Below are 26,481 nucleotides of genomic sequence, written 5' to 3' on the forward strand. Positions count from 1 at the left end.
AGAAGAGAATATACTGGGTAAGTTATTGCCTTTTGCATCATAAGGTATCAAGAACTCTAAGGGCAAATTACTAAAACAAAGCAAAAAATCTGGGTCCTCTGTAGCACAGATGCAGTATCCCAAGACAGCTAATTCTAGGTCTTGTGCCGAGAAGTGAAATGTTCTAAAATAACCCTAGAATTAGAAAAACCACAGAGCTTGTTAAAAATGCCCATGCGCGTTTTATTAATAAAAACTAACAGTGCCAAGGTTAAACAAGTCAAACAATTATAGTCTCTTTATATTCCATAAAATATTACAGAAAAGTTTATTTGTGTTTCAATAAAAAGACTACTGTCTTAGAATAGGCAGCTGACAGTATTTGTGCAGTTAATTGTTTGTGAATAAATTTAAAAAGACTACCACCTGCCCTGAAATTCCTTTTATAAAAATGAACTATTAAAAATGATTGACAAATTTTGAGTTAAAAAACTTAAAACATTCTCTATATTTAATTTCAACTTTATAATAGATTACAGGAAGATGCTTATGAAACAAATACAAACATTTGTTTCAGTACATGTCTTTATATGATAGACTTATAAGTATGTAAACAACTATATAATAAAAAGTTTCCAAAGACTGCCTGTAAGAAATCAGGCAAATTTTACCATAAGCAATAAATCATTCCAAACCTTCAAGACATTTTATATAGCTGCACCAACTGGCAGTAAACATTTGCCAAAAACTTTGTAATTCATATGTCCCAACATACAGTGAAAAGTATATAAACTTGATGGAATCATAATGTTAGATATAATTTAAGGGAAATAAGTTCATAACAACATTCCTGGAATTTAACATGTAAAAAAGTAGGACGTATCTTTCTTGTTTGGTTCTTTGGACACTGCATGATTAACAAAAAACACTACTACATTAGCTCACTATCCCTCAAAAAGTGGCATAATCAAAATACACTCCAAATAAATTGCCATTCAGTGTATTCATTTTCCACAGAAGGATAGTATTTTATTTCTCAATGATGTGTCTACATTTTCTTTAGCAAACTTTGAAAGAACATTTGGGGCAAAATTCTTTTTCCTTCAAGTAAAAAAGAAATCCCAAACAAAAAACAACCAACAAACCAAAAACCCCTAAAACAAGAGTAAATAAAGGCTCTGCATTAACACACTGGTATCAAAAACACACATCCACACCACATTTAAAAATATCCTACATAAAACAATCCTTGTTTGCTTATCAGAGGTGCAATTTCTAAACTCAGAACTGCTTACCAATATTCTCCTTGGGGGATGGGGCAAAGTAATTTGAGACACTTCTCCCTAGAACAATTTATTCCTGAAGCCTGCTGAATTTTAACAAAAAATAGTCTACAAGCAAAGGGCATCAGTCGTCATCATCATTTTCATTAAAATCATCGTCATCATCATCGTCATCCCCAACATAAGAAACTGGTGTTTCAACTCTGGAGCCACTGTACTGAGATCCATTGGAACTTGTAGCCAACATCCCATCTCCACCGTTGGAAAAGTCACTGAAAAATAAAAAAAAAAGGCACTTGGCATTGCTTTATGATCTCTCCCGTATCTAGTCCTTTCCTTTAATGAATCTGCCACTGCCACTTTATAAACTGTCTTTAACATATGTCCAAGTTGTCTCCAAGAGGCTGAAACACTCCCCAATAATTTTGAAGTGGTTGTTACTAGGTTTCTTCCTTTAGGTTTAATATAAAGATTAAACCTTTTCACAGGTATCTTATAAATATGTTTTTCAGGTTTCTTCTAAAGTACGCAGTGTTAAGGCTATGCAGCTAAGCTCTTTAGTATTTTTATGTAGCCTTGAACACTTGCAAGTGAATCATGTCTTTCAGAGTCACTAATCTTGATTCAAAGACTTGGAAAATTGAGGAATTAATAGCTTTTCCTTAACTCCTTGATATGACATAGCAAACTGTTATGTGCTGTATTTTTAATTTGAAACTGTTTTCTTCTCATTGTGCAGTATTTTATTTTAATAGAGCAAGAAAATTCCTGCCTCCATTATTACTTGCTATTTTGCCAATCTATTTAATTGTTGACTTTTCAAATAGTTTGATAAACTATTAAACTTGGCCACAAATTCTTGACCAAATATTTTTTTTTTAAAAATCACAAAAATAGTATCTCCCTTGAAAGAAATTCATCATTAAAAAATTGCTTTCAAAAATGTTTGCTAGTAATTTTTTAAATGCTAATCCAACTAATGCACATATTCAATCATCACTTGTTGCTGTATGGAGCCAATTTAATGGTCTATCATCATGCAGAATGAAATTGCAGGGGTACCCCCAAGAAGCTCACAGGAAGAACATATCGAGTAAGACACTTTCAAGAATTTCTGCTGTTCTGCACTTATTCAGCAGCAAGATACAGAGGTATCTGTCTAGCTGTAGCCAGATGACTTACAACAGGTCTGCCATAATTATCTGCAAAAGCAGTTTCAAAAGCAAAGAAAAAAAGAACAAAAAAGAGATTATTCTCGTGTTTCTGTAAACTTGGAAAATACAAACCCAAAATCCGTTCTCCTCTCTTTTCAATAAAAATAGAACTGGATTTCATAACCTGAGTATCCCAGTAAGTAAGACAAAGAAACTGGGATGAAGGTATTGGTAGCAGCATCTTCAGTCTTCTGCAGACTTTCTTTAGAGACCTTGTTAAATAAAAGTACAGCCTTTATTTGCCTTGGCAGCACAACTTGTATTGCCATGAATGTTCACGGCTATTGCCATGAATATTCATATATGTCCTATAATTAAACACAATTTGTCACTCCCCTTTTCCAAATTCCTAAGAAATGGAAATGGTAGAAGTTCTTGTGCTCTCACCAAGATAATGAACCCACTCAGCCTCTGGTTTTTTATTGGTCTCTGGCTAACAGTGGCCTATTCAAATTTCAAAGTCTGAAATACGCATGGGGCTCTTTTTCACTACACCATGCTCATTACCACAGAAGGAAACTTAGTGAAAACAGTAGATTTTAGGTACTGTTCAGCATCTCTAAAGATATTTTGGCAGAATTCTCACTCAAGCTTCAGTTCCCTTGCACAAAACACACAGAACTTAATTCAAGCATTTGTTAAGAACGTCAAACATTTCAAAGATCATAGAATCAATTAGGTTAGAAAAGACCTCAGAGATCACAGAATCCAACTGCTGAGTATTTGACTCAATTTACAACCTTGTGGAGCTCACAGAAGGACATCTTTTTGATTAATACAGCAATAAGAAACTAGTGAGTAACAAAGTTAAATACTAGTTATGGTTTATCATGCTACCACCTTCTGATTGCTGTTTGAAACCCAAAGACCAAAACATTTTCTTAAGTTAGACACTAACGACCAAGGAGTAATCTTTCCAATATTATATCTTTAGAGAAGTATCTGTTTTCTTGTCAAAAACTCTAAACTAGAAAAAAACCCTAAACAAACAAACAAACAAACAACACATTCAAGATTAACACCACTCCAACCCATTTTCACTATACAGGAAAAGGATTTCTTTAATGACACTGCTAAGAACCACCACAGAAGTGATGTCTGAGAATAAACTTAAAACACATATCCATAACACACAATCAAAACAGAAGTTGTTTCATGAAGCATATAATATCCAAGTTTCTTTGATGACCGCAGATTTTAAAAATCAATTGAAAATTTCATCTCACCTGGCTGAAAATCTTGTGCCGTTTGATGCAGAACCTGATGAAGATGTGACATATACACTGCTGATTGATCCCTGAGCCATTTCTGTAAAACAAACAACATGCACTCCAGGAAAAATTCCAAACACAACCATCTAATTCAGTGGAAATGCTTAATCCCTTTAAAGTCCAGAAAAGAAGTCTTGCAGCCCAAACAACAAAACATATTGATGTACCATACCAAAACAGCATAATTTTAAAAAAGGCTAGTGTAAAAACAAAATTTCAAAATACATTTAAAAACCACATTTATTTGGGAGTGAGCAAGACAGATGACTTCAGTATTCATCACATGCTTGCACTTACTACCTTTTGCCTTTGCAAGTGAATCAAGCATAAATACTGTCCTCTTAAAGGAATTACACACTGCCAAGATCTACTTGGGTGGCATAATGCAAAATGTTTTGCACAGAGCAGCAGTCCATTCTTTATCAGTCACTATGTCATTTGCTCCCTAGGGCACAGTAATAAGTAGATAAATTTGAGAACTTGACAGAAATCTTTACCACAATCCACTGGAAATTAACCGATCTAAGGTATCTTCATGTTTTTTCTTAGAGTCCTATACTAAGGAGGAAAACAAAACAACTCTTTTTGGAGTAACTAACCTGTCACATATGGTTCCAGAGCTTTAGGAACCAAACTCCTTGCAATTTTTAGGTCCTCTGCTGAACAGCTTCCAGATTCTAGCCCACAAGCCATTCCCATTCGTTTTAGTACTTCTATATCATCATGAATTTCAAAAGTATTGTCAAAATTAAATAGATATTCAAACCTGGAGAGGAAAAAATGTCTCAATTAGCTTCAATAACTTTATCTACCTTTCCATTTTCAGGAATTGCAGCACTTCAAAAGCTTTATACACAGTGTTAAGTGTGTTAGTGACACATCACACTAAGCAATCAAATTTTTCAAGAATTATGTATTTGCTCATGACTTCTTACATTCAGTTTTTATTTAGCTGATGAAAAACACACCTTTTTGAACCAAAAGTGGGGAACAGCAGTCCTGAAAGCTAAATCAATTTTCAATTCTACTGGCTGGATTGCATGGTGTTAAAGCCAAAGGAAAACACTAAAAACACTACTTAGTTAAGTATGACATAAAATGTCAAGAGAGATGCCTAATATCTCTAGACAGCAAGTCTTAAATAGGTTATCAAATGTGAATCAATTAGTCAATTAAAAAAAAAGCTTTCTGAAATACATGTTCTCAATTTAAAAAAGGCACAAGTAAATTAAGTTTATATTTAATTTTTAACAAATCTACATGAACATTTATTTATATGAACTCAGAGCTCCATCAAAAGCCAGATGGAAAACTTTTGTTAGCTTACTTGTCATTGGAAATACTGCAGTCAATCACTGTCTTCTTGCTGGTGTTCACAATAATAAATGGCAAGTGGATGACAGAATTGGAAGGTGGAGGTCGGTTTGCCTGCTGTTCTGCTTGACGGTTTCGCTGGACAAGGTTCTTAAAGGCAATTTGCTAGAAAAAGCAACAGCGATATCAAAGTATGAATGAAGCTTTTAGGATCACATTAACAAAATCCCACAGATGAAGAATTCCAGCAATGGTTGCAGCAAGTAAATGCAGAAAAGGACAGAGAGCGTTTACCATATTTCTTCATGTTAAGATGCAAGAAGAGTCACTGAACATTAGTATTAAAAAAGACAATACAGTAAAACTTTACTGAGAAAAAAAATGCACATTCTACTAACTACATCAAGACAGTTCCTTGGACAGATCCCTGACAGAATGGAGAGATAACAATGACTGGAAAAATAAATTTTCATATAGCATCCTACTTCCTCTCCATTTACTCTTCCCTACTAGCTACTGCACTTCAAAAAATACACAAATACACCTGAATGTTAATATTGAAATGAATTATATGCTAAAGAAGTTAATGTTTGGGATTTGACTATCTGGCAATAGGTTTCTGAATTACCTGTTTAAGATTAGTGACTTTAACATCTTACCAAAATTGTTTTTTACAATGGAATGTTCCCATTTTAAAAATTAGCAATTTGAGTAATTAAAAACCATTGAAACTCAAGTTATAAATCTTACAGTAAGCTACTGAACAAAAAAAAGGTATTTTTCTGGTCATGAAATCAAATGAAATAAACAAGAATTAAGACCAAAATCAAAGCCAACACAGAGACTGATGAAAATCAGGCAGCTGTTCCACAGCTGTCTGTACTTTCTTTCTGCATCCCTGAAATTCTCATTCCTACTGTGTAGGAAACGCAGCTACCAAGGGATACATTTCAGTGGACCAGCAGCACAGTGACTTGGGAAACAGACTATTGCTTCCCACAGTGTAGTAGGGGAAATCTGGGAAGGAGTTCAGCCATTGTTTCACAGCTGTCAAGCCACTTACACACCAGTGCCAGCGAGTCTCCAGAGAGGCACAATGCAGAGCATTATGGCAGACAACCTCCACAGTCACTTAATTATATCTATGGATGCTAACACGGAAGAAAATTTTACATACAGGAACCGAACTGGAAAATTCAGAGGGTACACTATGAAATACTGCTCCTATCAGCATAAACAGTGTTTAAACATACTTGAAACTCCAAACAAATTCATCATAACTGATGGAAAGTTGATTCCTTCCGCAATAGCAATGGCCAACAGCATGGTCCCAGCTACATAAACAACAGCATTAAATAAAAACTGCATACACCTTATCCTGAAATTCACCTCTAGTCTTCCTAGAAGATTCCCATCCCTCAGACTCAGATAAAAAAGGAGGAATACAGATATAAGTTACCTTGCCCTATAGACAAGAGTACCTTGACTGTACCTGTAGAATGAGTTCTTGTAGTTGAGACTGTTTTTGCTTTATTCTTTCAATTCTTCTCTGTTTCTCCACCTTAAGACAGAAAAAAAGGACTGGTCAGTTTGTTGGTTTTAAGTTGCATTTTATGCCAACATTTTTTCCTAAAATCATTTCAATACCAGAGAATTGGAAGCATGAGATATCATTATCAATCAATCATTAACGTTCTACACATAATTTAGAGAATTAACTATCAAGACACATCAGTACTACTTATAGAAACTAAGAAAAAGCAGAGTTAGAACCCTGGGGAATAAAATACAACAGCCTGTGAAGAAGATAAAAACATCTTTGCAAACAGAAGTTATGCCTCAAGGGGTTACTGGAATTCTCTCAAAGAGGCAAAGGTAGACAAGAAAGATCTACTTGATGTAGAGCCTGTTGGTACTGGAGGTGTTGGAGAAGAGCCATGAAAGGTGCTTAAAGACACAAAACTGATATGGAGCCCAGCTTTCCCAGTGGAAGAAGCTCCCCAGCAGATTCCTACAATGACTTAACTGACAGACTGAGACTCAAACTATAGACAACCAGATGAAGGTGACAAGGTGACAGAATATGCTGGCAATGATGGGTTACTGAGCATAGTAAAAAGAGAGTTTGTCATAAAGCAAACTCAAAGTGTCTTGTAGCACTTAGTGATTACATCATTTAAATTATTTCTGGTAAATATAGTGTGGTATGTGTGAGAAAACAATCGAATCCATGTATACTTTAGAATTCAAACGACATTCAGTAGGGGTCTTAAACTACAGTATCTACAAAATCCATCAGCTCAGTATAACAAGACAGCCAAAAATTTGAATTATTAGGCAAGAAACAGAGAACCAAAGAGAAATTACCACTACATTACTCTATGAAGCAGAATGTTTACATCTTGATTTCTGTAGGTCTGATGGTCCTTTTTCAAGACAAGCATATGAAAGAGTAATCAGGATCATAAGTGATTCAAAACAGACTCCATGCAAGAGAATAATGAATAAATTAGGACTCCACTGAAAGGAGAATGAAATAATGGGGGAGAACATGAGAGATCCCTATAAAACAATTAATAGGATACAGAAAGTGAATAAGGAATGACTAGGTCACCATCACTTCCAATTAAAAAAAATATTCAGCAGACATCAACTAAATATAGTATGTTCAAAACCAAACAGAAGGTATTTCATAAGAAGCTTCTCAGGCACCTGAGACTCACTGACACAAACAACCCAATATTAAAAGCAAACACTGAAAAAAGAGTAAAAATTTGTGGAAGAAATATTGAGGGCTATTAAATAGAAAGATAATGTATCTGCCTCAATTATGCCTCAACCACAAAATTACAAAAGAAAACATCACTAAATACCTTCTCTCATCACTCACAAAATAAATAGGGTTGGAAGGGACTACTGGAGGTTATCTATTCCAACCTCCCTGCTCATGGAGTGTCCCCCCCAAGCACATAACTCAGGATTGTGTCCAGATGGCTTTTGAGTATCTCCAGGGAAGGAGTCTCTGGAATATCTCTGGGCAATCTATTCCAGTGCTCAGTCACCCACACTGTAAACAAGTTCTTCCTCATGTTCAGGTGGAACTTCCTGTGCATCAGCTTCTGCCTGTTGCCTCTTGTCCTATTGCTTGGCACCACACTGAGAAGTGCTTGGATCCATCCTCTGACACCTCCTGTCAGATACTGATAGAGAGTGATGAGGTCCCCCCTCAGCACTCCAGATGTGCCTCACCACGGCTGAGCAGAGGGGCAGGATCACCCCCCCTTGACCTTCTGGCAATGCTCTTTCTGATGCACACCAGGACACCACTGGCCTTCTCAGCCATAAGAACACTGCTGGCTCATGGACAGCTTGTTGTCCACCAGGACTCCCAGGTCCTTCCCCACAGAGCTGCTTTCCAACAGGTTGCCCCCAACCTGTACAGGTGTATGGGGTTTTTCTTCCCCAGATGCTGGACCCTGCATTTGCCTTTGCAGAATTTCACACATTTCTTCTCCGCCCTTCTCTCCAACCTGTCACGGTCCTTCTGAAGGGCTGCACAGCACTCCAGGGTCTCAGCCACTCCTCCCAGCTTGGCGTTGTCACTGAACTTGCTGAGGAGGCATCTGCCCCTTCATCCAAGTCATTGATGCATAATTTAAACAATTCTTGACCCAGCACTGACCCATGGGGGACACCAGTTACAGGTCTCCAACCAGAATCTGTGCCACCAATCACAACCCTCTGACACTGTCATTCATCCAGTTCTCAATCCCCCTCACTATCCACACTCCCTGAGCTTGCCTATGAGGATATAGTGGGAGACAGCATCAAAAGCCTTGCTGAAGCCCAGGCAGACACCATCCACTGCTCTCCCCTCCTCTGCCCAGTCTGTTATCCCATCACAGAAGGCAATCAGGTTGGTTAAGCACAATTTGCCTTTGGTGACTCCATGCTGACTACTCCTGACCACTTTCTTTTCTTTCACATACTTAAAGATAGCCTCCCAGGATAGACCATTCCATCAGATTCCCAGGGATTGAGAGGCTGACTGGCCTGTAGTTCCCCAGGTCCTACTCTTCCTCCTTCCTAGGTAACTGCTACTCTCAGCCAAGATCCTGAATAGACAGACTGCTGGCCCTGAAAACAACTTATTTTTTTTAGATCCTTAAAATGTGCAACTAGAAAGGAAATTACTCAAGTTAAAAATTCATATGAATGTAGTTTTCTGTTTAGTTTTGATGAAAAACAAACACTCCCCTACCCCCCAAGTGTACACAGTTAAAAAAACAAAGATGCAAAAGGGCATGATGCTATATTAAAAAAAAATTTTTTTAAAGGATAGGATCAAGTCTTACAATTCAGCATTAGGAAATAAGCCAAATAACTTCCTCTCTCCAAAAAACATAAAACTCACTGAGACATTTTTTTATCACATACAAGTAAACTACACTGCCTTACAGACTACTTAAAGACACAAACCTTATTAACTGCCCCACACCCTCTGTTTTTGCATTAGCAGGACATATTTTACCAAATCTAATATTCTAATTTACACACAAAGAACAAGTTTAAGAATATTTTAAAAAATAAATAGTCGATGAGGATGCCCTCAAACTCCGATGTTCCTTATAAACTATTTGGCCTGTTAGGGGTGAAGCTAAACAGTATCAGATAGAATAGCAAAATAAACTTTATTAGGCATGACAGTTTTACAAATTAATCCTTAGCCTTCAGAAAGTCACTGTATTACACTCATGGTTTAATTATTCAATGGTTAACAGAACTCTTTCCTCCTCTTGTGACAGCAAATTAACAAGTTCCCACTTTCTTTTTAATTGTAAGATTCCCATCTTAAATGCATGAAACTTCACTATGCATCATTATATTCTACGTTGCTTTTTTTACTTCAGTACTAATATTATCCTACTCTTCTTTAGGACATTATCAGTCATGACATCAAATCCAGCTGGATGAGCCACACTTCCTTTTTTTTTTGCTCCAACATTGCTGGCAATGCCATACTTTGTGAGACAGATCCAAGGAGATCTACTTTTAAAATCCCTCCAGTTAGCTGGTTCCCTGTTCAGCACACAGCATTGCCATCTTGGAACCTCTTCACCTTCCATACTCACCCTATTAATTATGCCCCAATTATCACTCTCTTAACTAATAGTTTTCACTTGGGATGATATTCAAATAAATCTCAATTAATGATTAGACACCCTGTATTTACTTTATCTAGACAGCAATTACAGTATTAAATGAAAAATCAATTATCAGTATCAAACAAAAATTAGAATTATCCCTTTGTAGATAAGGTTCCAGAATACTTTTGTTCCACTTTCCCCCTCACTTTGGCAGCTTCTACACTGATTTTTTTTTTTAGTCCTGCTGAAGGAAATTTAGACTTATTAAGAATAAATACAAAGTCTCATTCTGTTCTGATGAAGTGAGTTTACTTCAGTAAACCTTAGTAGCTTTATTATTCTGCAAATATCAGGATAGTAAAAAAATTCTGTCAGAACTGACAAATCTCTTTCAGTATAAAGCATTTCACTTCGTCCCCAAGACATGGAATAAGGAAGTCTGACATATTCATGTAAGAGAATTGTCACAAAAAGCTACGACCTGCAGCAATGGAGATGCCTGTATATACTGACCTACATGCAATATCTATCATCACAGATCTATTTATCTATTTGGCATCTGGAGAAAACAAATCTTCCTGACTCCTGAGAGCACCACTACTGCAATGTTGGAAATACACATTAATCTTTGACTACCTTCCACTAAGAACCATTTCACATGTAAAAGCTGTATTTGACATAAAAGAATTAAACAAAGACACATTTGAACAATCTGGATGCTGAAGAGTTTTTGTTCAGTACATACAAATAGAATAAAAACAGTCTAAGAGGACCATACTACTCTATTTTGCTATCTGAGAAGATTATAGGCACATATTGTATCAGAACATATTAAAGCTGTAAACATTTACTCAAACACAAAGCCATTGTGAACTTCCAAATGCATATACCTCCAAGTTCTGACATTCCTGAGCCGAGTTAGTAGGTAGACCAATCCATTTGATTTCCTTCTTCTCCTTAGAGATAATGTTCATGGCCATAAGGACATTTAAGGCATCATAGACACGTCGTCTAATATTCTTCTGGTCGTAAGCCTGCTGTAGACATAGTGCATTAATCAAAAATATACCTGTGCCAAAAATATTTGAAAATAAACATATTACAGCAAATGGGTAAACTCGGATAACGTCTGAACTGTTTCATTTAGCAATAGGGTTAAAACAGAAAAATCTCAAAAGAAAATTCTCTTCCCCCATTCAGTTCACATGTAATTGACTTCCCATATACTTACTGATTCATTTGGTGAAATGTGATTATCAGTGGTAGTGAATTCTGCAACCAACTCGTCTGCCACCTCATTGTATGAGGTGGTTCCTTTTCTTTGTACCTTCTCACAAACCTTCATAGAGAAATGACGTAAACCCTTGCCATTCTTCTCGCCTTTTTTGTTCCGCTTCCTAGATATACGTATAATATATATTTTAAGAAGATTTGAACTTTGGAATATTTGATGTCTCTTTTTCAAATACAGGCACACTGCTGTAAAAAACCCAAGCCTTCCCTTTTCTTCTGCTTCTTATCCCTTCCCAACACTCGCTCCTACATTTTTTCCCCGACAATTTACAATATTTATAAACAATTCTAGTATTTTGATGCTGAAACACAATACAAATTTATTCTTTTGCCAACTTTGCTAGCTCCAGTAGAATCACAAAATCATAGAACAGTTTGGGTTGGAAGGGATCCTTAAAGGTCATCTAGTCCAACCCCCCTGCACTGAGCCAGGGTATCTTCAGCTCAATGAGGTTGCCCAAAGCTCTATCCAACCTGGCCTGAAATGTTTCCAGTAGCAGACAATAAATTAACAACAGGGATACTCCTTGAAGAAGACAATAAAGAAAACCTTCCAAACTTCAAGACAAGGAGAGATAAGGAGATAAATACTAAAACATGAAAACTGAATCAGAGGAGAGAACTTTGTTGTCCTTTTTAAAAATTTTTATTTTTAATTTAAAGTAGCACATAGATTGAGCATTTTCTATGCAATTTGATACTGATACTGACTGAACAGATAAAGTCTGGTATTGTTTGAACTCACTAAACATTACACTATTACTATAATACAGATTTGAAGTTATACAGTATATGAAATTGCTATTAGAACTTCAAAGTTACAAGATACAAGCAGTATAACGACGTTTTCTGCTTTGCAAAGTTTTTGAAATAAAAAGTTCCTTGTAACTAGAGGAAAAACACAAGTATCAACAAAATTAGTTTCAGCAAGGGGAAGTCTCAACTCTTACATCTCATTTCACTGTATAATTCCAAAGCAGAAATCTATTTATGTGGAACAGGCCACTGATAATAAATTTAGTCTTAAAGCAACTACATTTAACAAGATGCCCTTAAAACAAGCTTGCATGAAAAAACCACACCAAAAGAATGCATTCCTTGTATTTAATACTTTTTCCCAAAAACGACTACATTCTTATTTCAAATTATACTCTGGGATACCCTTGTTCAATCATAAATAGACTGTATTTTTCTGAAAATACACCAGCATAAGAGAAATCATAGAATGAAGTCAGCAAATTCCTGTGTCCTTTCAGGAGCTAAATTTTCTAAATGTTAGTAATGTCAGAATATCTACCAGAGTTTACAGAAAATATTCTGCATTCTTTTACAAGAAATGAAGAGGTACTCATCATTTTGTGACTACCCCCTATTTTAGTACAATAGACTTCAGTGGAGAAGTGCTCTTGATGAAAAGGTAGACAGACTTTCCCACACTGCTACCCTGAGGAGTACATACACTATCACAACATTTAAAATAAAAGTTCCAACCGTTTATTAACCCTTTCTAGCTTTCATTTTGCTCACCCAGCAGACCACGGCGAAGAATCTCCAGTCTGGTTCTGTGATGCAAAATGTGTGTTAGGTGTATGTGGGCTTCCTACCAGGATAGTATTTTGCGCTGAAGGTCTCTGAGGTGTACCGATAACCTACAGTAAAGATAAAAGAATTTGGAAAATGGTAAGAATTCCAAGATATTCAAGCGACACAATTGAAATGATGCATTATCCAAACACTAGTACTTTTCTCTACATATTTCTCTTACATGCATCTAATTTATACACACTAGCATAAAAAACTTCAGACTATGGTTAATATAGTTAGAGCACTCCCTAAGTTATGAGCACCTCTATTTTAATCTCCTTAAATGAGGTTTTCATGCTTGCTGGATTTCTTAACACTTTTCAACACCAACTTGGACAAGATCAAAACACGCACACACTCTTTCCCTCCACGGAAAATGGGGGGAAAAAAGGAGGGAAAAAAACCCCCAACCCTACCAAATAATGTATAAGGATACTGCAGTAAATTACAGTTAAACTATGAACATAAGAAAAGCTGAAAATCAGTAAAACCAGAGAGAAAATACAGAGCTGTTGCAAGAAGCCTCTCCTCTGATGTCAGCCTCTATCACTAGAGTCAAAACCACTACATTAGAGGTGAGAAAGAGTACGGGTGAACTTCCCTCATGACTGCAGTGAGAGACATCAAATTAGGCAAAACCATTCCATTGCAAACATGTTAAGAGCACACACTTGGCTACAGTCTTCCAGCCTCCAGGTGTGTGGTCCTGAAGATGTGTAAATTTGATCATAAGTAGTAATACATACACTAGCACATAAAACTGTGCCCTCCTAACCTCTGAAGCTAGCTAAACAAAACACCCACTTTTGCAGGTGATGTTTTTTATCTCTGAATTGTTTTAAATGTAACTTTCTAGAAAATATGGATTTAGGGGAAAAAAAAGATACCATACAGATTACTCTTTTGTAGAAAGATATACCTACTTTTTTGGAGCACATTTATCTCCCAGAGGAAACAGCTGGTTGCATTCCTGACATCAGGTAAATGAAAAAAGCATCAAACAAATCTAAACCCATAACCACCCACAAGCTTGCCATATTTTCCTGCAGCTACATTCCGTCTGAGCAGCAAAACTTAATTTTTCTTCATTGGGCCAGCTTCAATAGTTTAGCCTCAACAAGAGTAAAATACAAAAACTGAAAATGAAACATTACATGTGTGAAAGTTACATATATGCTGCCAAAGGGAGTCCAGTGACTGCTAGATGTCCATGATTTCAGCTGCCTGGAAAGACAAACAGCTGTATTTTTTTCCCAAATATTCTCTTTATATTATGCCACCTCTCTGAGCAGTTAGCATATAAATTTGTTACATCCACTTCTGACATCTAGAATATCTTAGGTACTCCTTTCCAGCAGCTTTGTACCATACTTGAAAACTTTCTGTCTCTTATGAAAAGCCAAATAATCTCCTCTATTGCTTTCCATAAACAAAATTTCTGATTGTAGGAAATGGAATTGAGGGTGGGGAATGCTGGCACAGGACACATGTGAACCCACTCACTTTCTTCCCACGAAAAAAAATACTATCAGTATTGATACCAACTGGTCTGTCTCACCAAATGTCTCCAAAGAGTGTGAAAACCACCCATGTGCTATTCAAGTAAGTAGACTAAATGGAGAACTGAAGAACGCTGTTAGCTAGTTTCTATTCCCTAGGACACAGTGACAGAAGACTGCAAGAGATGATTTAACACCTTGCTTGCAGAGAGTCCCACTCTCTAACCCCCTAGCTTACGAATTCCATGAGCAGCCCCATCATGGTACCACATCTAGAATTTCTATCACTCTGCAATAAGATGAAAGCCAAACCAGTATGGGGGCAGGGGGCAAGGACAAGAGGAATTACAGCTGGAGAAAAAACAAACTGACAGCAGCAAACCCTGGACCTCTACTGCACTCAGGAGTGTTCTGAAATAGTCAACACTACTAAGGAAGAAATGAAGTGTGCATTGTTATCCCCTGGTCTTGATACTTTTAAGAAAAGATTTTGCATGCCACCTGAAAGAACAATTCAGTTTCAACATTTAACCCAAGTATGTACACAGTCTCATGACAATGCCCAGAAAGGACCACTGTTGTTCCAGTATGGCCTATGATCTATAAATAAAACACTCTTCTACTGCTGATTACTGATTTTAAATTAAAAGAATGCCTAACTACTCTGAGTTCATTTTTTATGGAATTTATTGATGAAACACCTCCTACTGAGAGACCAATTTCATTCATTTAAACTCACTTGCAAGTGGGTACAAGAAGTAGTTAAGTCACCCCTGCTGCTGGAAATACAGCACAGTGAATGATCTGCACTACATCTGAACAGGTGAAGGGGTACAGTTTATAGATTCAGGCGGCCTCAATTATAAAACTCTCCTTAGACCCAGCTTAAGAGATGGGAAAGGCAGATAGGAAACTGCTTTCCTATCAAGTAGAAACCCAAATATAAGACATTCTAGTTCAGATGTTTGTAAGTTACAGTTGCTTTCCAGAAGATTGAGACCAATTCTATTCAGAACAACAAATTTTAATTTTGATTACAGCAAGAATTAGTATAACCTATGTATTATCTATTGCATTATAAGAGTCTTTGAAACATCTAATTCCATATATCTCACACAAAGCTCGAAATAAATATTTCAGCAAAAGAATACTTAAATTAAGCAGTAAAATATAATTCTGTTTTCAATTTTGTTCCACCTAACTCAAATCTCCATAAAAATGTGTTTATGGACTTCATTTACATTTTCCTACTCCAGAATTCAAAGCACAATCTGAAAGAGACACTGACTTTAAATGGGAAGACTAACAAAAGATAAAGCCACCTGAATAGTGAGGTAACAATGTTGATTTGAGAGTCATCTTTGAATTTCTTTATGCAATACACATTTTTTTAACATAAGTCTATTAAAATTAGAAACAAACTTAGATTATCTGCCCATGATAAGTGATACAGACTACCAAGATACATCAGATTTGCAGTATATGTAAACAATACTGCAAGCAATAAAAACAATTAGAAAACCAACCAACCAAACAAAAAACCCCTCACAAACAAAAAAAACCCCAAAACAAACAAAAAACCCCCCCAACAACTCAAAAAAAGCACACGCCCCACAAACAAAGAAACAATTTTTAAAAAATCCCAACAAAGTCTCCTTACCACTTGTTGTGCAATGTTGACATTAGACTGTCCGAATGTTTTTGGCAGGAGCTGTTTTCCAATCGTATTTACTGTAGAAGGATGAACAGCCAATAGAGAAACAACCCCTGAAACAAATACAAGTAGAGAGCTTCAGGTCAGCATATTGTATTATTTTAGCAAATAGTCTCATCTATACTACCCATGCATATTAATGGCAATTAGCCCTGAAACATGTAGTCTCAATAGAAATGTAGCATTTACACATTTGAAGCAAAAAAAGAAATCAAGATACACAGTATGTTCTCTCAAACTTTCTTCTATATAACCTGACAGGTCAATGACATAATACGCTTTAATTCCTTGTATTTCAATTTTTCTCTTAAAGAACAGTAAAGGAGGCAACCAGCATTTGACAAAAAGCATAAACCTCTCTTCTTCTACCCTTATCCTTTGTGGCTATTGAAATATTTTTCAGTACCACCCAACAAACATGCCCAATGCCATAGCATACAGCATAGCCTTCTGAGACATGCTGATCCACAGGAGATAAAATTTGGCTGGAATGGGCCTTTCCAAGAGAATATTCCCAGCTTTCCTCTAAGTGTCGCCTCCCAGCTGAAGGCAGGGAATTAAAGAACAAACAGCTTCAAGCATCATTACTTCAGAAAAATACATGCAACTCAGCAGACAGACCCTGCAGGAAAGGTTGTGCTCTCTCTGTTCATAACCCATATGCAATCAGCACTGGTAGGTAAAGCAAGTCTTAAGCCATGTAAAAGATAAATCAAAAATAATGACCCAGGTCACCAGCAATTTGATGCTCCATGATATAGTTTAGAGGAAAGAACCCCAAACCCACAAATTCAATACAAACAAAAACCCCCCAAGCAACAACAAAACAGAGGGGGGAAAAAAAAAAAAGCAACAAAGACTCACTACAGTAAGAAAATAATAGACAAATCAGTCTTAAAATACTGGAGACATTTTTTTTTGCCAAATCAACTTTTAAGTGTGGTTGTCAGGTTCAGCAGTTGTTTCTCTGAGATCACTTTTAAAGGGGCCAATGGGGTCAGAAGGGTTTGGTACAACTCTCATTCTCTTTTTCTCACTGTCCAACATAGATGCAATAAATAGGCATTTTTACAAGGGTTGTATCAGGAGGGCCCTGACTGGTCCTTGATGCCTATCATCCCTCTTTACACATTCAGGAAGTCTACAGGAAGTTGAGGACAATTCAAATCTTGTTTAAGCCCTTGCTTTCCAGAAGGCTTGTATTTCGCAGCTGCTATTACTACACCATGTCAAAGGGACAGTTTCACATAAGAATCTACTCTCAGTGATCAATCTATTCCCAAAGAGGATGCAGCAGTATGTCCTTCTTCCATTATTAACCAGCTTCCCAGTGCTCTTTCAGAAAGTCAGCAGCTATCCAGTTTGTAACATAAGTCTATTATGTCTTCCTGTCCCATCAAGTACACTCATCACTCTCATGACCTGAATTGTGTTTGTTCTTCCTCTCTGCAGAATACAATAAATCAATATAAACTACCCTGGCTAGCAGTGCTTATGTAGCTTCTTCTCAGCTTCCTGGAAGGCTTTTTTTTTAAACTTCTCCTCATTTCTTTAAAAAAACAAGTGCAACCTGAAGACTGTATTTCCAGTATAAAACAGGAATTGTAACTGCTTTCCAAGGTTAAGACACCTCATCTATTTGATCATCTTCCCAGAATCACAGAATATTCTGAGTTGGAAGGGACCCACAGGAATCATCAACTCCAACTCTTGAGTGAATGGCCTATACAGGGATCAAACCCCCAGCCTTGGCATTATGAGCACCATGCTTCAACCAACCTTCCCTTACCTTTGACAGTCCTTGCTGCCCATGCTTTCTAGCTCTCCTGCCCTTTCTATTGCAGGTGACAGGCATACGTACAGTATTCATGAATGCTTTATGTTAAGGAATGCCATACGTTATTTATATCTCTATAACTCATTTTCTATTTTATTACCTGTTCCTTTCCAAGTAATTCAAAATTCAATGTGCTTGTTCCCCACCAAACACTGATAGCACATTTTCATTAATATAAGCTACGATGACTTCAGCATCTTCCTTGGGTGCTAATAGCTCGCTTGGGATACTCACTGTACCAAGTTCAGTTTTCACCAGTTGTTGACCCAAGGGAGGACCATCCCATTCTATCACACCTTAGTTTACCAGGCTGATGAAGGACCTTGACAATAAAATTTATTATTTTTAAAAAATCCAAGGACACCACTCTGATTAGATAATCCTTATCCACATGGTTGTTGACTCTTTCAAAGCATGACTTTAAAAAGACGTAATTGCAGACCCTCCCTCCAGAAAAGCCCCGTTGAAGGCCATTATCACATCTGTCCACACTGTACTGCTTCTCTGTTACACACTCAACCGAGCTGCCTAACAGAAGTGTAACTTACTCATCTGCAGTTATCTGAGCCCTTCAGGAATTGGTGCAGGCTATGTGGCTCTCTTTCTTCTGGTACTGTATCAATTATACACATACCAAGTTACAAGGATAGAAGCGCCACTGCTAGCTCCTTTAAGAATTCAAAGGTAGACAATTTTCTGACGAGTGTTACCCATTCATGTTATGAATTTTTTCCTAGGACAGCTTCCAAATATTACTTCAGTAGGACAATTTCATAAAGAACAATACTGCCATGAGACCCTCTACAGATGCACTTAAGAGACTTAATTATTCTGGTATGTTTAAAAATAAAGTAATTCTTTATGCTATCTTGTCGTTTATTAAAAAAGTTTACACAGTCAACAAAGACAACAATGTCGTGATGATGTAAGTCAACACAAGTGCAGAGGTCAGGGTCAGTGGTTAGGAAGCAGATGCTCAGGAAAGCACCAGGGGGTCTGGGCAGACAATATGCTGTGTGTAACCCAGAGGTGTTCCCCTATGCTAACAAAGACTTAACCACATCCTGGGCTGCATTTGGAAGAGTACAGTAATAACTGATTATTCTCTCTTCTTTCAGCACTCCTTACACTGTCCCTGGATGACTCTGCTCAGTTGTGGGGCCCACAGTGCAAGAGAGGCATTAGCAAACAAGAGAGAGTGCAGCCGGAATACACCAGTGTGCTTCAGGTACTGGAGTATATCCTGCACAAGGAGAAGCTCAGGGAGCTTGGTAAGTGCAGCCTCTGGAAGAGAAGGTTAAGGTGGAGCAAGGGGTGTTATTTGCAGAAATCTAATCACTGCCTTCAACTATTAAATGGAAATTATAGAGATGATAGGACACAACAAAAGGAAAAGAGGGAATGGTCACAAGTTGCTGCACAGCAAATTCCAACCAGGGAAAAATGCCAAAGGCAGTGCACAGCAACAGGCTGCATAGGAGGTTCCTTGGTGATACACAGCAAAATTCAAGAACTGAAGGCTCTGTGCGTCAAAGCTGACCCTGGTTTGAAGGCAAGGTTTATTAGACTGCCTCCAGCCTCCTGTTATTATTAATTTAATTTTCTGAACAGAAATAGCTATCTTGCAACTAAAACATCAATGAGAAGGGAAGAGCACACACTATGTTTCTTTAAATTTTTTAATTACATTAACATTTCCTGTGGTGCTGTGCCAGAATTCATGCAACTGAACCAACCTAGCTCTATACAGAAATGACAAGGTTCATCTTTCTGTGCAGCACAAACTGATTGGCAAGGAAACATAAATGTAAGTGAAAGAATAGTAACATGAGCTTCACAGTTCAAAGCAAACTCAGAGTCAACTTGTAAAAGCTATCATACAATATACAAAAGAGTATAAGTGCTCAATTATACAGAAAAAAAGACTTTTTTTAAAAGGATATTTTCAATGTCTCTGTCCAAGTGTATTCTATTTTCTCATTTGCCTCACATACAAACATTTTTCTCGTACTCATCTGCATTTTCAAAAGCTCATAATATGTGGGGGGTTTTTGTTTGTTAAGTACAAGCAGAAGTAATTGTATCAACTTAGATCTGCGAGTGACTGACAGCTCAGTTTCTCAAACAAATCTTACTATTAACTTCTTAATTACTGTTACTCTGCCATCACTGCAATCCCAATAATCCTGTACTTTGCAGACAACATACAGTGTATATAACAGCATGTAAAAATTAAAACCACAAGTTTGCAAACAGTTTTGCTGGCATCAACTCTGCTTTCTTTTCAAAACAAATACTGCTAGTTGTGATGTATCTTTTTTTCCCCCCTGAAGACTTTGAGAGCCACAGGAAAATGCCATGTAAAGCAGAAAAAAACAGTGTATACAGAAGGATATTACTATTACTACTACTACTACTACTACTACTACTACTACTACTACTTACATTCTCAATGTCCCAAATGTTTGGAAAACTACTTTTAGTAACTTATAAGCAATCATTAAACCTCAAGGGAGGTAGAACTTCATTAATATGATGTTCCAGAATACCTCCAAATACAAGATGATGATTCAGGTGGAATCAAGGAATAACGGCATAAAAAACTTGCATATCAAAAAAAGCAGTGCTCTTCAATGAAACCTGTTATTTATCTGTCTACAAACAAGTAGACAGATAATCTGTGTTACTGGTTAACTGGACCTTTGCTTGCATATAAAAACAAACCAAAAAGTTTTACCAAAAAGAAAGAATCCATTGCAGAATTTTGGCAGTTTAAAGGACTGGTGATACAGTTAATTAAGAACATTTTAAATAACTTAAGATGACACAGAAAAAAGACACAGTACATCTAAAATCAAAGAAACGAGTGCCCTTTGCAGACAATGAGGTAAATCTCCTGAAAAGCCAACTGCTCCAGTTCTTGAAACAGCAGCGACTTTGAATTTGGTGTTCAGGTTAGAGAGGATGGGCTGAGGTATTCCTTGCCTCAGGAGCAGAAATTCCATTCATTCTAGATGCTGTACCATTTTCTGAAGTAATCTGCCTTTATGTTTTCTTTACTTGTGAAAGAGAGAGCAGTCAACAGAAAAACAACTCATTCCCTCATAATGCAGTCTCTAACAAATTTAAGTTTTGACAGACAATAGAGGTGACAGTTATATCCTGGGAGCTGATTCCTCAGACGTCACTCCTGTAACGCGGAAGTTGTTAACGTCTCTGTCGTGAACATCACAGATATTTTATGTTATTTTATTAGTTAGTTGTATGCTAACTTTCAGAAAACTGAATTCTTTTTGAAGGTATCTGTGTGACAACACAGATGATTGTCTCCAGTTGCATGTCAAGTCAAGTAAAAGCACCTGTACTTACTGAACAAGCCACACCACCGTTTTAAGACAACAAACGTGCCTGCACAGCAATTGGGAGCTTTTGTACAGACATCCATGTCTCCCAGTGCGTAGTACTCATTAATTGCCTACATGAACACAGACTTCTATGTGATTCTTACATCCTTAGATATGACTAGTAATAGTTCAGCTATTACAAGCCAGTTTTTCCAAGTCTGTGTTGAAATAAACTGGGGTTTACTTTTAGACTTTCCAAAATACCATTTCTACTTCCAGCAACAGTTTTATTTCCTTAGATTGACTTTAGACAATAATTGGATTTACCTCAGCTGCCGTAATACATATGCATTTTATAACCAATTTCAAACATGTATCTGTTTGCTGAAGCATAATTCATGGGTTCTGAAAATTGATCTCTAGTTCTATTCCAGAGGAACAATTCTAGTCACTGTTAAAAATTAGGGTGAATGAATTTGCAAGTAAAAGTAACAGTAACATTTCACTGCAAGTTTCTTGTCATATAAATAAAAAGAACAAAACAATCTTATAGTTAGGCAGTGTTGAAATATGAGTCTAAACACACCTTAAAATGTTACATATTTGACTTTGATTTTTTCAGATCTGAAATGTAACTATATTTAGCCTATAAATTTGAAACCTTGTTTTAAAGTGTAAATGGTGAAAGGAGCTACAGTACATACCCTACAAGCATTTTCTGGTTACATACCAATAATGCCACCTACTGGCATAAGAGAAGATCCAAATTTTCTTTCCGAGTAATTTTTAACCTAAGAGCTTTAATTTCAATACAATATTAATACCACTGGTTACCTTTTCCCTTGCACCCATCTGAAGCAAGTAATTTCTTTCATCCAAATTTCTCCACAAGTGAGGTGCAGGATTAGAATTGAATAGTGTTCTATTTAATGCTGAAGTATCAACACTAATCTGAATATGGCAAGGACCAGAAGAATGTGGCAGTTTTCTCCAAAATGTAACCTCCACGAACAGCAAAATTTATTGGTTTCTAAAATTCACTGTCAAATACCAATAGAAAACACAAACTCATGAGGAAGTTTTTACTAGTTCAGCCCCTATTAAAAATTCTTTCTATCCTTCCAAAACTTATGCTTTTGCTAACTCTCAAAATGAATTAGCCAGTTGGAAAGCACCTTCCCAGTTACCAAGTGAAACAAAGCTTTCACAGTCATACTGTTTTTTCAGGGCTATATGGAGTGTTACTCTCCAGTAATGGAAATACACAGGGGTATCAGAAACCACGGGCAAATTTACAGGCAACCTTTTCTGGAGGTTGTACAAGCACTGGAAAAAACACGAGTTGCCATCTCATTTCTACCACATATAGGCTGATACCTCTTATTTCACACTAAAGATGGTTTTGAAGAAATAAATCTTTAGAGCATTTTCTAGAACAGTATTTTATGTGCATGACTAATTTATTCAAAACTGTATGCATTACTCACTATAAACAAAACCTTGTGGGGTTGTTGTTTGGGTTTCTGGGGCTTGTTGTGTTTTTGTTTTGGGTTTTTTTACATACTATTTTCTCCTCTTAACACAAATAAAGTCAGTCTCTGCTTTAAAACAAAAATCCTAATCTGGAGTTCATGGTTGAGACCAGTCTCTCCAAAATGAGCTACTGCTGAAGCAAAAAAGGTTGTCTACACTGGTAACCTGTTTCTGACAGTGGACATTCATGAATAGTCAGGGAATGAATGTATGGATAGGACTTGCATACAGAGATTATTCTCAAACATACCCTCTCTCTCTCAGATTCCAAAACTTTAGGACTTTTTGAGCAAGAAGTTGTTCAGCATAACTGTTCAGCAAGATGGTTTTGTCTCTTCTTCGTTATTCACCTAAGAAACAACAGCAACATACCCTACCACCAAAACTCAAGTCTGAAAAGAATTTATTCATTTACCATGTTTTCTGCCTGTGCAGATTAAAAATTTACAGAAATTCATTCACAACCTATTCTGAAAGCATTGTAACAAAACTGTTCAGGCTGTGAGAATTTTTGCATCATAACCTGTTTTGGCCAGAAAAGTCAACCTTGGCTTATCTATCATAGTTGACTCATATACCTACCACTTAGTCACATACCTTATAGACTGCTGACAAGGATGTTACGGAACCATTTCAGTTACAATTTTCCGCTCTTTCTCTTTAACCCTGTTTTTGCAAGCATGTCCTTATGACCCAGCACACAAGTCATTTTTTGTCCTGTACCATCCCCCTAAAACCTTTATTCCTCTGACAGCTGAACTCCTCCTCCTTTCACATCTGGCTAGCAACAAGTAGAAACTGAAGCAAGTAACAGATTTCTCTGTCAAATTTTCATTCTTAATTCACTGAGTCTTAAAGTTGGACTTTTCCAAAACTATGATGGAATGCACCCTCTGGTATTACTAGTCCAGGGACCAGGAGTGCTGTAGGAGCGTAAGAATGAACTTCAAAAAAGCAGCCAGGCTCCTGCATTCTCCCTCAAGAGCCTGCCCAATTACTGCTGTCAAGGGCAGCAGATTGGGTTAAACAAACCACTCATCCAACACAGCAGGGAGATTTGATCCCATAACCAATATCAATCATGCAATGTACTCTCAATCTCTTTCTTGTGATTGACTTGCAACTTTCAGAAAAGACTCTTTCGTTTTAAGAAATACAGATTCAAAGGGGAAGGTGGAGAAAAAACAAAACAAAACAAAAATCCCAAACAAACAAACAAACCCACCAAAAAAACCTTTTAATGATGACCACCAGAAAAGAACATGAAGATTTTTTCCCTAACCACCTTCAACTGATCCTAAAACGTATACCAGATACACTTCTGCTACCCTATGGAAAACTTACTCCATGATTGCTCTGGACTGAATCCTCTCCATTGTGAAATTAAGAGAAATTTTGCACAGATTTAAAAACATAGCAGAGGACAGCACTTTGTTGATATAATGGCATGCAATGCAGACAGCTACTTTTAGAGACAGCATAGTACTTTTGTGTATAGTTGTCAGTGTCAACATTTAAAGACTGGACAAATACCCCTAAAAATTATAAAAAGTGGCGAACGAAAAAAAGTGCTACTGTAGTGAATAAATTCTGATACATACCTGAGCACTTTAGTGACAAAATATTTGCAGCTTTAAGCTCTGATTGACTACAGAGCCTGCACATAAAACACAGACAAGCTAGAGACAAAACATAAACTGATCAAGCCAAGAGAAACAGTTGTTTCTTCTCAATATTAAGAATTAGTTGCTGTCTATTAACTTCAAAGAACTCCCCTAAAAGCAATGAAATGCAGAAATTGACTGAGGATAGTCCAGTTTGCTGTGTTATACATTGAGAGTAGAGCTCGACTCTCAAACTGGACAAGCTGCAGGCCTATAATAAACTATTTAATAACTTGAATTTATTTACAAAATTCTGTAAGCAATAAAATGCCCTCCAATTTGACCACTTCTACTTAAAGAGCTATGTAATAATGGAAGAGTCATATCTCCAATTCTTGCTGTCTAGACTGCACTGTTTTGACTAGCTCTCCACTGACTGTAACAGGGTCTAGACACAGATGCCTATGTGGGTGCAAAATGTACCCTCCTAAAGTCTCTGCCCCAAAAAACATCAGTTTTACTGCCCACAGGGTTAGCACATATGGTACAGCTGTTAAGGACCAGGTACCTACTTGCACACTTTAGCTCAGGGGTTTGTGACTGTGCTTACAGATAAACACCTGCACCAGTTAATACATGTCTTTACTCAACCCTTAGTGCCCTCTCCACAAAATGAAGAACAGGACAGATTAGTTGCATACCCCCCCCATTCATAAAGCAATGTATATTTTAGACAAGGAAGCGTCCAAGACAGAGTCCTGTGAGATGCCAGTAAGATACTTGCTGTACCTAGTGGTGCTGACAGAAATTAAATGGGTTTCCTGAAATGGTATATAAAATACTAGAGCAGTAATACTAAACGAGTTCACCTGAACTGGACTACAGGTTCATCTGAGAGTACTAGAGTATTCCAACAATGCTTAAAGTCAGTAGATTAGTCAAAAGTAAGGTTTATAGACAGTGAGTAAATGATTGTCCTAATATACATTTTGCCCTCCTTCATACAGCCTATCAAAGGACACCATCTGTCACACACAAGAATAAAGCAGACTGTCATTATTTGGAAGGAACAACAAATGAAAATGGCCATTTCGCCAAAATACCTTGTGAGATGCCTATGAACCAAACATGATGTTGCATAGAAAAATTACTGATCTCTCTATACAGAAACGACTGACACTTCACTTGTGAGTCCACACATACTGTTCTAGTCGCTTGTATTCGAGAAAGTTGATGAAAGCAATCGAACAGGCTCAAAGAATGACAGTAAGGAAAACACGGAGGACAAAGAGCTCATCTGATGAGCAATCTAGGGAACACTGGCTAGCTGACCTGTCAAACTGGTAAAGACTGTTAAGACACCCAACTGTTATTTATGAAAAGTATGGAAACATACTGGAGGAAATTATTAACCTGAGAAACAATTGTCACCAGCAGAATGCATAAACTGACAAGAATATACTTTACTGGAATTAGAGAGGATTTTTACCGTCTCACTATGGAAACAGCCCTCCCATAAGAATATACAAAATGCAGTCTTCAAATGTAGCATTATCAGTTTACAGAAGAGCCTACATGGCATAGCTGTCCAGAACTGCAGGTGGCTGGAACTCAGTGTTGCTTCTGTTTTTTCCCTCAGCTATGCTAATTGTGAAAGTTCAGCTCCTAACTCCCCAAATGTTTAGGTACTCTCAGTTTTTGAGCTCACGTATCAAATTCAAGTTCAAATTTACATCCTGTGTTTTATTAAATTGCTTAATGACATTACATTATCATACATGCACAGGCATTATCTGCAAGTCCAAAACAGGGCTGTTCACAATGTATTTTGAGATAGTGCATCCACTCTGCTGCAAGCTTATCAT

General features: G+C 37.0%; 1 protein-coding gene across 5 annotated transcripts in view; it reads right to left on the minus strand.

Moving 5' to 3' along the window:
- Positions 1-201: 201 nt before the first annotated feature.
- TFDP1 (transcription factor Dp-1) overlaps positions 202-26,481 on the minus strand; it is a 41,069-nt gene continuing 14,789 nt past the window's right edge. For 4 of the 5 annotated variants that reach the window (XM_039549629.1, XM_039549625.1, XM_039549604.1 and 1 more), the window contains exons 4-12: positions 16,245-16,351; positions 13,029-13,150; positions 11,440-11,605; positions 11,099-11,245; positions 6,554-6,622; positions 5,075-5,226; positions 4,347-4,513; positions 3,703-3,784; positions 202-1,534 (exon numbers count right to left, since the gene is read on the minus strand). In XM_039549629.1, the coding sequence (XP_039405563.1) occupies positions 1,387-1,534; positions 3,703-3,784; positions 4,347-4,513; positions 5,075-5,226; positions 6,554-6,622; positions 11,099-11,245; positions 11,440-11,605; positions 13,029-13,150; positions 16,245-16,351 (1,160 nt within the window). In that variant the 3' untranslated portion in view covers positions 202-1,386. The remainder of the gene's footprint in view (positions 1,535-3,702; positions 3,785-4,346; positions 4,514-5,074; positions 5,227-6,553; positions 6,623-11,098; positions 11,246-11,439; positions 11,606-13,028; positions 13,151-16,244; positions 16,352-26,481) is intronic. The other variant, XM_039549633.1, reaches the window with a different exon arrangement.

This window comes from Corvus cornix, chromosome 1, assembly GCF_000738735.6.
Source record: "Corvus cornix cornix isolate S_Up_H32 chromosome 1, ASM73873v5, whole genome shotgun sequence".
NCBI classification, from domain to species: domain Eukaryota; kingdom Metazoa; phylum Chordata; class Aves; order Passeriformes; family Corvidae; genus Corvus; species Corvus cornix.